General features: G+C 36.5%; 1 protein-coding gene across 1 annotated transcript in view; it reads left to right on the top strand.

Annotated features, from left to right (window-relative positions):
- The window catches only part of PRKCH (protein kinase C eta), a 223,433-nt gene that overhangs the window by 116,899 nt on the left and 94,243 nt on the right, over window positions 1-12,291 (top strand). The window contains exons 3-5 of the mRNA XM_067734003.1: window positions 3,572-3,722; window positions 8,516-8,550; window positions 11,919-12,007. Coding sequence (XP_067590104.1) covers window positions 3,572-3,722; window positions 8,516-8,550; window positions 11,919-12,007 — 275 coding nt within the window. The remainder of the gene's footprint in view (window positions 1-3,571; window positions 3,723-8,515; window positions 8,551-11,918; window positions 12,008-12,291) is intronic.

Raw genomic sequence — 12,291 nt, 5'->3', positions numbered from 1 at the left:
TTCTTTGAGATTTCTTGTATTGACCCTAATTTTTACTGTTAAAAAGAATATAATGATTGATATCTATATAACATATATTCCTGCTTTCTGGTGTTTTTTAATAGAAAACAAATCCTAGAAGTTGAATTGTTGCATGAAAGGAAATGCACATAACACTTGGACAAGGTCACAAAAACACTAACTCGAAAAGATATCCGCACCCCCGTGTTCATAGCAGCATTGTTTACAATAGCCAAGATATAGAAACAACCTGTGTCTATCGATGGATGAATGGATAAAGAAGTTGTGATATAGATACACAATGGAATATTAGCTATAAAAAAATGAGGATATCTTACCATTTACGTCAACATGGATGGACCTTGAAGGCATTATGCTAAGTGAAATAAGTCAGAGAAAAACAAATACTTTATGATCTAAAAAACAAACAGGAAAAACAAAACAACCAATTCACAGAAAAACCGATCAGATTTGTGGTTACCAGAGGCCGGGTGTAGGGGGAGGAAGAATTGGAGGAAGGTGGTCAAAAGGTATAAACTTCTGGTTATAAGATAAGTAAGTACTAGGGATGTAATGTATACAACATGATAACCACAGCTAACGTTGATGTATGGTATATAGGAAAGTCGAGAATAAATCCTAAGAGTTCTCATCACAAGGAGAAAATATATATTTCCTTTTCTTCTTTGTTTTTATTGTATTTATATGAGAAGGTGAATGTTAGCTGAACCTATTGTGGTAATCATTTCACAGTATTTGTAAATCAGACCATCATGCTTGTACACCTTAAACTTACACAGTGAAGTTAGGTCAATTATTTCCCAATAAAACTGGAATAAATACTTCGACAGGTATTTGTCAAATTGGTCACCGAAAGAAATCATTCTTGAAATAGCTACGTGTTGAATGTGACCGTGTGCCTAGCTCTGGGCAAAACGTTTCTAACGCGTTATCTCATTCAGTCCTTGGAAAAAACCTAGGAGGAAGGCACTCCCTGGTTTATAGATGGGAACACTGAGGCTTAGCAGGGTAAATACAGCCAGAGGATGGTGGGGCGAGGACTAGAGACCAGTTTATGCTCCTACCAGCAGAGGCTGGAGGTGCAGATTTCCCTACACTGTAGTAAGAGTAGGCATGTTAACTACCTTTATAAGTATTTGCCAACTTAAGAGGTAAAATGTCATTTACCTTGCAGTTCTTACATGTGTGTCTTGGATAGCATTGGACATCTTGGCATGTTTATTGTCTATTTGCATTTATAATTTTATGAATTCCCTGTTCACTTCCTCTGCCCCTTTTTTACTAGATTGTTTATCCTCTTTTCTTAATGATTTATACATATTATAAATAGTAACACTGTCGCATGTTGCAAATCCTTTTCTCCCCAGTTTGTTTTAACTTTGTTTTGTGTCTGTTGACAAGTAGGACTTTCAATTTCATAGATTGCAAATCTGTGGATCTTTTATGGCTGTAGAAATTTGTTATCCTCATCCCATTACTAGGAGTGTATTTTTTTCCCATGTTTTCTTTCTTTCTATAATTTCCACCTCAACATTTATCTGAGATTATTTGGGTGTAAGGAGTGAGGTAAAGGTATTTCCCAAAAGGCTACCTAGTTGTCTAAACACCACTTATTGAATAATCCATCTTTTCCCACTGATTTGAACCATATTCTCTTTCAGCCAAATTGATTTCTAGTTTTGGACTTTTCTTGAGGGGGTAGAGCACTGTTTAAATTATCGTAATTTTATAATATGTTTTAACATGTAGAGCAGGTCCTCCCTCATTGAAATTTTGGGACAGTTTTAAAATATTTATAGTACCAAATAAACCTTGAAAAAAATTGTCAAGTTTAGAAACATCCTTTGGGAATGTTGATTGAAATTTCGTTGAATTTGACATTAGATAGAATTGACAACTTTGTAGTATTGAGTGTTCCAATTTAAGAACTTCATTTTTACTTATCTTTTCATACCCTTCAGTTGGTTTTATAGTCTTTTTTTCATATAAATCTTCCACTTCTGATAAATTATTTCCTAGATAATTTGGTTTTTTTGGTTGTATGAATGGGATTTTTTAACTTATTCTAATTGGCTCTTTTGATATACTAAATACCTTGACTTTTAATGATTTATTATTGTCCATCACACTGAACTCATTTTTTTAATAGATTAGGCTGAATTCTCCTGAGTTTTCTAGTCATACATTAAACAACTTCAAATAATGGTATCTTTGCCACCTTTTCCTAATAGTTTGATCTTTTGTTTCATTTCTAACAACTTTGGTGAGTACTTTCAGAATAATATTAAATAATAGTGGTGATAATTAGTCTTATTCGTTCTTAACTGTCACAGGAATTTTGTTAACATTTACCATTCAGTTTGATACTTCTGACCTGTGAAAATGTGTGTTAGTCATGTTAAAGAGACAATCTTTTAGTCTTTTCGAAAGAATTTTTTATTGGATTACAAGTTAAATTTTATCAAGTGCCTTTTAAACATCTATTGAAACTGTCATACTTATTCTTTCACCTATTAATAGAATAAGCTATAATAGATTTTGTAATAATATGCCCATTGTTATGCTCCTGAGAAAATTCCCACTTGGTCATAGTGAGTTTTTCTTTTTAAGATAATTCTGGATAGTATAGAAGTTTCTGGTTATTTGAGTATATTGCTACTGGGAAAAGTCTACATAAAATGAATCCTTCAGTATTAGAGGTAGTCCTTTAAAAACTTTATCAATTCCTTCTAAAAAATTAGACTTTTTGGTTTATTTGACTAATTTTGACCATGTATTTACATGGAAATCTTCTATTTCTTCCAGGTTTTAAAATTTATTAGCAGATTATTCTTGCATGATTCCTTTAGTTTCCTTTGGAGCAGTGATTCATTTAAAAGCATTATTGAAGAAGGAATCTTTATTTTATAATCACAAGTCTCTGCATACATTGGAAAAGTTCTAGAACAGTTAGGTGGAAGATATCATTTATGATCTTTAAATGGTGCACAGTTTTTAGAGTCTTCAGATTAGGAGCCACTACTTTTAAAATATGAAATTAGAAAGGGAACTCTGAGTGTGTTCCCAGTTAATTTCTGCCTCTTCCAAGTTAACAGAGGTGGTGCTGGAACTGATGCTTTTGGGCAGGGCTCTCACTGTGTTGGGGGCAGTTCCCTCACTAAGTTTGTGAGGACAGCAGAATGAAAGGGGAGTAATGAGGAGCCCTGTTTGCCAGCCGGTCACTGCAGCCAGTCGATGCACCTGAGGTCCCAGACAGCTGGACAGGGACTGCGAGACCATGCTGCTGTCACATACTGGCGCATCGAAACTCTGGGGAACCCACGCTCTGTTCCGGGGGAGACTGGCCCAAGATAGCCAATTATAACTAGGCAGTTGGGAATCCCAGGGTTCACGTATGTCTAACAAAGCATGATGATTTTCTGGGGTGTTTTACATCTTGAAGAAAGAAAAAAGTAATTTGGGGAGTATTTGAACTACCAAACTTTCTCATACATTAGGTGCTGGTAGGTTCATTACACATTATTCTTTTTTCCCTTCTTTTAATGTATAGCTACTCTCCAGAGAGACCGAATCTTCAAACATTTTACCAGGAAGCGCCAAAGGGCTATGCGAAGGCGAGTCCACCAGATCAACGGACATAAGTTCATGGCCACATACCTGAGGCAGCCCACCTACTGCTCTCACTGCAGGGAGTTTATCTGGTAAGAGGTCCCCTGTCTTCTCTCCTCCCAAGAGCTGAGACTTCCTCTGGTTGTGTGTGATTTCAGGAGAAAGCATGATTATTAAGAATTGTTTTAGAATCTAATTTTTTTCTCTTACTCTAATATGTTGACCTAGAAATTTTAATCCCCAACAAAAAAATTACACAATTTACAGATTAAGTTTTATATGTTATTTCTTTTGCCAATCATGTTGGTAAAAGTGCTAATGAATCATGAACTGGTTAAAAAGCACTAATTAGAGAGAGAGGCTAATCAGTTAATAAATGATCTATCCCTAAGGAGGAAAGAAATATCAACAGTATTTCTCTAAGAAGGCATGAATCACATGATGACTTATGGAATTAATTGTTGCAAGTAAACTAAACATACAGTCGTCTTCAGCCTTATAGTATGTAGACAAAGGTAATAGCTTTCAGTGATCACATACTATAATCCCTGGCATTTAAGAATCAAGATAATTAATAGTTGAGAAATTCTAGATGATTTGGGGCAATATCTTACTATACATGTTACTCAAGTGGCAAATCTATAATGTAAAATAAATTTAAGTAATAGTTATCTTCAATCAGAGGCAACATTAAACATATTTATTTGCAGAGAGAAGGAAGAAATACCCTCACATGCACAAAACATACACATACACACCCTTCTCAGGAGGAAGAAACACACTTTCATATCTGCAGCATAAAAGGAGATCTTTGTTTTTGTTGCAAATTTTAGTCATTTTGTTTAAAGCAGAAACACTTGATTCAGATTCATTTCTGAGTATTGATCAATTACTTTGTGTTTTGTGGGGGGTTTTGTGATTACTTTGGATTTTATACCTTTTAACAGTCAGAATGCAGGCTTAGTTTGTGTTTCTGGCCTTTTTAATCAAGAATATGGTCTTGTCTATGAACCTTTTAAAGTACTATTGGAATCCGTTTGCTAGTATTTTATTGAGGATTTTTGCATCTATGTTCATCAGTGATATTGGCCTGTAATTTTCTTTTTTGTGTGATATCTTTGTCTAGTTTTGGTATCAGGGTGATGGTGGCCTCACAGAATGAATTTGGAAGTCTTCCTTCCTCTGCAATTTTTTGGAATAGTTTCAGAAGGGTAGGTGTTAACTCTTGTCTAAATGTTTGGTAGAATTCACCTGTGAAGCCATCTGATCCTGAACTTTTGTTTGTTGAGAGCTTTTAAATTACTGATTCAATTTCAGTACCGGTAATTGGTCTGTTCATATTTTCTATTTCTTCCTGGTTCCATCTTGGGAGACTGTACCTTTCTAAGAATTTGTCCATTTCTTCTAGGTTGTCCGTTTTATTGGCATTATAGTTGCTCATAGTAATCTCTTATGATCGTTTGTATTTCTGTGGTGTCTGTGGTAACTTCTCGTTTTTCATTTCTGATTTTATTGATTTGGGCCCTCTCTCTATTTTTCCTGGATGAGTCTGGCTAAAGGTTTATCAATTTTTTTTTATCTTTTTGAAGAACCAGATTTTAGTTTCATTTATCTTTTCTATTGCTTTTTAAGTCTCTATTTCACTTATTTCTGTTCTGATCTTTATGATTTCCTTCCTTCTACTAACTTTGGGTTTTGTTTGTTCTTCTTTCTCTAGTTGTTTTAGGTGTAAGTTTAGGTTGTTTATTGAGATTTTTCTTGTTTCCTGAGGTAAGCTTGTATCACTATAAACTTCTTTCTTAGAACTGCTTTGGCTGTGTCCCATAGGTGTTGTGGTTTTTTTTTTTAATATTTATTTATTTTTGGCTGTGTTGGGTCTTCGTTGCTGTGCACGGGCTTTCTTTTAGTTGCGGCTAGCGGGTGCTACTCTTCGTTGCGGTGCGCGGGCTTCTCATTGTGGTGGCTTCTCTTGTTGTGGAGCATGGGCTCTAGGCACGCAGGCTTCAGTAGTTGTGGCTCGTGGGCTCTAGAGCGCAGGCTCAGTAGTTGTGGCGCACGGGCTTAGCTGTTCCATGGCATGTGGGATCTTCCTGGCAGGGATCGAACCTGTGTCCCCTGCACTGGCAGGCGGATTCTCAACCACTGTGCCACCAGCAAAGTCCCATGTCCCATAGGTTTTGGATTGTCACGTTTTCATTTTCATTTGTCTCTAGGTATTTTTTTTATTTCCTCTTTGATCTCTTCAGTGACCCATTGGTTGTTTAGTAGCATACTGTTTAGCCTCCATCTGTTTGTGTTTTTTGCAGGTTTTTTTTCCTTATAGTTGACTTCTAATATTATAGTGATGTGGTTGAAATATATGGTTGATATTTCACTATTCTTAAATTTACTGAGGCTTTTTTTGTGGCCTAGCATGTGATCTATCAAGAATGTTCCATGTGCACTTGAAAAGAATGTGTATTCTGCTGCTTTTTGGGTGAAATGCTCTATAGATAATATCAATAAATATCATTTGGTCTAATGTGTCATGTAAGGCCAGTGTTTCCTTATTGATTTTCTGTCTGGATGATCTGTCCATTGATGTAAGTGGGGTGTTAAAGTCCCCCACTATTATTGTGTTACTGTTGATATCTCCTTTTACATCTGTTAATATTTGCCTTACGTATTAAGGTGCTCCTATGTTGGGTGCATATATATTTACAATTGTTATATCTTCTTGGATTGATCCTTGATCATTATGTAGTGTCCTTCTTTGTCTCTTGAAACAGTGTTTATTTTAAAGTCTATTTTATCTGATACAAGTATTGCTGCTCCAGCTTTCTTTTGATTTCCATTTGCGTGGAATACCTCTTTCCATCTCCTCACAAATATCATATGATACCATGTGGAATCTAAAAAAATGGTACAAAGGAACTTATTTACAAAACAGAAATAGACTCACAGACATAGAAAACAAATTTATGCTTACCAAAGGCAGAAGGAGGGGGCAGGGATAAATTAGGGGTTTGGGGTTAACAGATACATACTACTATATATAAAACAGATGAACAACAAGGACCTACTGTATAACACAGGCAACTATATTCAATATCTTGTAATAACGTATAATGGAAAAGAATCTGAAAAAGAACATATATGTATACATAGATATGTATATATATATATAAAATGAATCACTTTGCTATGCACCAGAAACTAACGCAACATTGTAAATCAACTATACTTCAATAAAATAAATTTTAAAAAGAAATAAGACATTAAATTTGTACACAATAAAAAAATAAATAAAATATAAAAGAAAGAAAAAGTATAGAGTCTTGTCTAAACCAAAGGCCCTAAACTGGCTGTCGATATGTATGAAGCCTAAAACTGTAGTCTTTAGGAAGACGTTCCTATTCCATTTTTTGATGAAAAAATTAGCATCTCTGGCAACTTCGAGCCCATTTTTCTTCTTTGCATGTTCCAGTTAGACCCACCTCTCCCTGGATTTGCCTGACCAGAAGGGTAATTGTCTGTTGCTCTTTTATTTCATGTCACACCATTTGGCTTCCCTCCTTTACGTGACCTGTCTGCCCCTGTAGGCATTTGTGGTGACAACCTGTGATCTCAACTAACGTTCTTAATGGAAACTTACTTGATAATTTCACCAATTTTTTTTCTACCAAGGAAACTTTAACTCCCACCTAACTGGCCTTGTGAAACACACGCGCACACACACACACACACACACACACACACATGCACACACACTTAAAATAGTGGTTATGTGTTTTATATATATACACACACACACACACATACACACACACACATACACACACACACACGTATGATTAAGCACATGGACTCTGTCATTCAATCTCATCACCAACTAGATGTGTGAACCTAGACAAGCTATATAACCCAGCAATGTCTCCTCATTTGCAAAACAGAGACAATAATTTTATTTTATTTACATAGTAAACTTTTATATGCACTAGAGTGCCAGGCACTGTTCTAAGTATTTTACATTATCAACACTTTTTATCTTCATGATAACCTTATAAAGTAGGTACTGTTATTATTATACCTTTTTATATATTAAGAAACAGTGGCTCAAAGTAGTTAACAACTTGCCCCAAATCACATCCAGGCCATCCAGCTTCAGGATCTGTGCTCTAGGCCATCCTATTATATGTGCTACCTCACGTGGCTTTTATGAGGATTAAATGAGATGGTAGAGGTCAGCTGCTTGGCTCATGGCCTGGCATATCCTACTGGCTTAGTAAAATGTGGTTTTTTTTAATAAGAATGAGAATCATATCACCATCACCCAGAGACTGTATTAGGGAGAGACAGAGATGGAAGCTGTGGGTATGATGGGCATATTGTGACCGCACTTCTGCTCCCCAGTGGACTCTGGGTGATGTGGGCACACGGAAGATGGAAGATGCCTCAGGTCAGGCAGCTGGAGTGGACTCACCTGTTTACATCCATATGTATATCTGCATCTGTTTACTTCACCCTCTGCATGTCTTTATGTGTATGTGAGAGAGAATGATCAGTAAGGCAGTAAAGTGAAACTTCAGGAAGAGGCTCAGTCATACACACAGAGGAGGTTTATTTTCACTGAGGACTTGGGGGATTGCCGCAGCGATGGGTAGAATGAGAACTGCCAAACTCACCTGTTTGTTATTCGGAGCATTCTAACTCATCAATTTCCTCCTTGTCCTGTGGTAACAAAAAAGGGCTTAAAAAGGACATTATTTCTGCTGCTTCTCTGAAATTGTGTTTTTTATAAAGGACCAGAGGATGAAATTTGTTTTCCTTAAGTACTGTAATTATAGGAACATTGTTGCTGAAATATTTGACTAATGGTTTCTTTTTTCTCTATTGTCTTGAACAGGGGTGTATTTGGGAAACAGGGTTATCAATGCCAAGGTAAGAAAACATTTTAAAACTATGTTTAATCTTGTTCCTGTGTTAAAAAGTGATTATACCAAGAGGAAACAGGATACATTCCATTAATATTTTGATAAATAACTCTCTGTAGGTCAAATGAGACCCCCGTAGAATTACAACCCTTTAGTTTTGTTTAAATTTTAGCCATGTCTTTTTGTAGACAAAGTAGAGGGGATGTTTTTATTTCTGAATCCAGGATACCTATATACGTGTAGTTGTTTAAAGTTTTGTCTCTGCAGGATCATGAACATACTAAAAGGTAATGCGATTTTGTGAGCAGGACCCTTGAGTCTTGAAGATAAATTTTTGGTGTTTTACAATCCCCTTGTCCGTAGGAGTGAGAAGTAGCACAATGCTGATTTCTCTTTACCTGCATTGGAAATAGAAGCTATTATCCAAGTTGCTTTTTTGGATTTTCTGAATTTAGTTAAATGTGAGAATGTTCAAAGTTAGGCTGTTAAAGGTCTTGTAAGTTATTATCCATTCAATTTATTTTGATTTTCACAATTCTGAGATAACCTCGATTAGTGTTCCGGAAGAATTGGAATGAAATAAAAAAGGAAAGAGGAAAAGAAGGCTCCTTAATCTGGAGGTTTAGCCAGGCTGGATTGGACTTTTCTTTTATTTGGGCCTCCCTCATCATTAACTTGAGCGTCATCTCATGGTTTATCCATATGGTACCTATTATCTTAATTTACACCCTACAGATCATTGGTAAAATAGTACTACCTATCCTAGAGTGGTAACCTATGGTAAACTAGGTAAATAAAGAAATCCCACCTTCTCTTCTGAAGGAGGGGAAGTAAAATATTATTTCCCTTAGAAGAATGGAATAAGACATACATTTGGATGTAATTTTGACTTTAATATGTATGAACAATTCTGAGTTCTCAAATTTAGGAAAAACTGAATTGATATGACAACAATAATTGACCTTCTGCTATTAATTTCAGCCTCAACTGAGAGCATAGTTCACAGGTCAGAATCAATGTCACTTTTTGGCTTGGACCTCTCCAGCACAGGGGTATGCTCTGTCCATCTCATGCATACAAAGATAACTTGAGAACCTCTTGGTAAACAAGATTACATTTTTGAGTTTAAAAATACATGATTTGTGACGTATCTGTTGTGTTTTTAGTTTATTTCTTCTACCATGGCCCATAGTGCCAGGATATTTGAAGAGCTGATTTTCAGTGGGCCACCTGTTAAAGGACCAGGAAAGAACACTGGTCAGGAGACATGAGGACACTAATTTGTTCACATCTTGCAAAGGGATATAAAACCACATGCCTAGTTGGAAGGATATACCAATCATGCTAAAAAAAGCACACAGATTAAAGCAGTCTTCAGAACAAGGAAATTTATAAAGGATAAGGGAGGGCATTATGGAATGATAAAAGGAGTCAGTTTTCCAAGAAGACATAAAAATCTTTAACGTATATGCGCCTAATAACAGGGCATCAAAATACTGAAGGCAAAAACTGATAGAACTGCAAGGAGATATAAACAAATCCACTATTATAGTTGGATTTAATTTTATTTACTATCTCAGCAGTTTCTGATTCTGATTGATCAGCATTTCTGCCTGATCCAGCAGGCAGAAAATCAGTAAGAATATAGTTGACCTAAACAGCACTATCACAACTTGATCAAATTGACATTTATAGAATTCTCCATCTAAGAGCAGCAGAACACACATTCTTCTCAAGCTTACTAGGAACATTTACCAACATAGACCACATTCTGGGACATTGAAACAAACCATAACAAATATAAAAGAATAGAAATCATAAAAAGTATCTTCTCAGACCACAGTGGAATTAAACTAGAAATCAATAACCAAAAGATAGCTCAAACACCTCCAAATATTTGAAGATTAAGCTACATATTCTAAATAGCACATGGGTCAAAGAAGACTCAAGAGGAAATAAAAAATATTTTAAATCAAATGAAAATACAATTTATCAAAATTTGTGGGAGGCAGTGAAAGCAGTGCTCAGAGGAAAATTTAGAGTATTAAATGCATATATTAGAAAAGAATAAAGGTCTAAAATCAATAATCCAAGTTTCCATCTTAAAAAGGAGAGAAATTTAAGCCTAAACTGAGCAGCAGAAAATAAATAACAAAAATAGAGTGCAAAACAGTGAAATTGAAATTAGGAAAACAGTTTAAAAAATCCACAAAACCAAATGCTATCAATAATTCTCCAAAAAGATCAATAAAATTGATAAGCCTGTAGCCAAGCTGACTGTGAAAAAAACAAATGCCTTGGAATATAAGATTTTTCTATGTGAAGGATTCCCTCATATAGAAAGACCAGTTCTCTGGGCACTTTCAACTTGGTTCTCCTGAGAATTCAATCTGATGACAGCTAGATTTGTTTTAGATTATAGTGCTACTTGCTGACATGTCATCTCTCTTTATGTATTTAATCCTAGAAACTTCCATATGTCTTGAAAGATCTTAAAAATGATGTGTATTTTCATATTGCTTCATTGCACATGTTCATCCTTTAATGGAAACTGGACTCTGCACTCTATCAGTTGTCTGAATGAAAATTAAAAAAATGTTATTTAGAAAGTTCTAACTATTCAAGCAATTGATTGGGTCATTCTGCAAATACTTAATGAATGCCTACTTTGTTCAAGTCATCATGCTGGCTGGGAATCCTGAGGACATTAGAGGCTGTATGTGGAAGATCTGAAATGAGGGAGGCCAGCTAGAGGTTGTAGGAGACTAGAGGAGGGAGAGAGTTTCAGTCTAGAAGGGGAGCCATGGGGAGTATATTTTCATAAAAGAGACATTTTTTAAAGTTGTGTCTTGTTATACATTTAAGGTTTAGTGAAGTGATAGGAAAGGAAGATACCCCAGGGATTGAGAGGGACATGGACAGTGTGTTGGGGAGAGTGAAGACTTGCTCCAGGAAGAGCACCTAGTCTAGTTATTAGTGGAACAAAGAGCCCCCAGAGAAGAAAGGTGACAGGTGAGCCTGGGGTCGGCTTGGGAGAGCCTGAAACCCATCTGGGAAATTTCAACTCTAGTTTGACTGACTGTGAGGCACGATTGAATGCTTTAGATTATGGGCCTGAGGTGACCAGAATCATATACTGCGAGATGATTCCTCTGGAGGTTGGGGCAGGAAGGAGGAAAGCCAGGAAGGATGACATTAGTTCCGGACCTGAGTGTGAATAGTTCAGGCGTGAGCAAAGGCCTGAGTTAGGGTGGTGGTGAGGAATATAGGAAGAACGGGAGCATTGGCTGCCATCATGTGGGCCCACCATCTAAATCAAGCCACCATGGCCTGGTGCCTCCAATAAATGTTTAATGGCTGGATTTAATTTCCTAGTGTGCACCTGTGTCGTCCACAAGCGCTGCCATCATCTAATTGTTACAGCCTGCACCTGCCAAAACAATATTAACAAAGTGGATTCAAAGGTGAGATAGCAGTTTGCTGATTAAGTGCCTGCATGAGCTCATGCGAGCACATTCTCTCTATCTCGCTCTCTCGCTCCCTGTCTCTCTTGCTCGTTCTCTCTCGCCCTCTCGCTGCCTCTGTCTCTCTTTCTCTCTCTCTCTCCCTTCTTCCCTCTGCTTTTCCTTCCTCCCTCTCATTCCCAATTCCCTTCCACACTCCTTGAAGCCAATGGTGGTATCAGAATTGAAATTTCTCTCCTTTTTATATTATGGCATTTGTATTTCTTTACTTGCATAGCTTGACC

Source organism: Pseudorca crassidens, chromosome 1 (assembly GCF_039906515.1).
Source record: "Pseudorca crassidens isolate mPseCra1 chromosome 1, mPseCra1.hap1, whole genome shotgun sequence".
NCBI classification, from domain to species: domain Eukaryota; kingdom Metazoa; phylum Chordata; class Mammalia; order Artiodactyla; family Delphinidae; genus Pseudorca; species Pseudorca crassidens.
The sequence above is the reverse complement of the archived record's forward strand: the minus strand, read 5'-3'. Positions and strand labels throughout refer to the sequence as shown.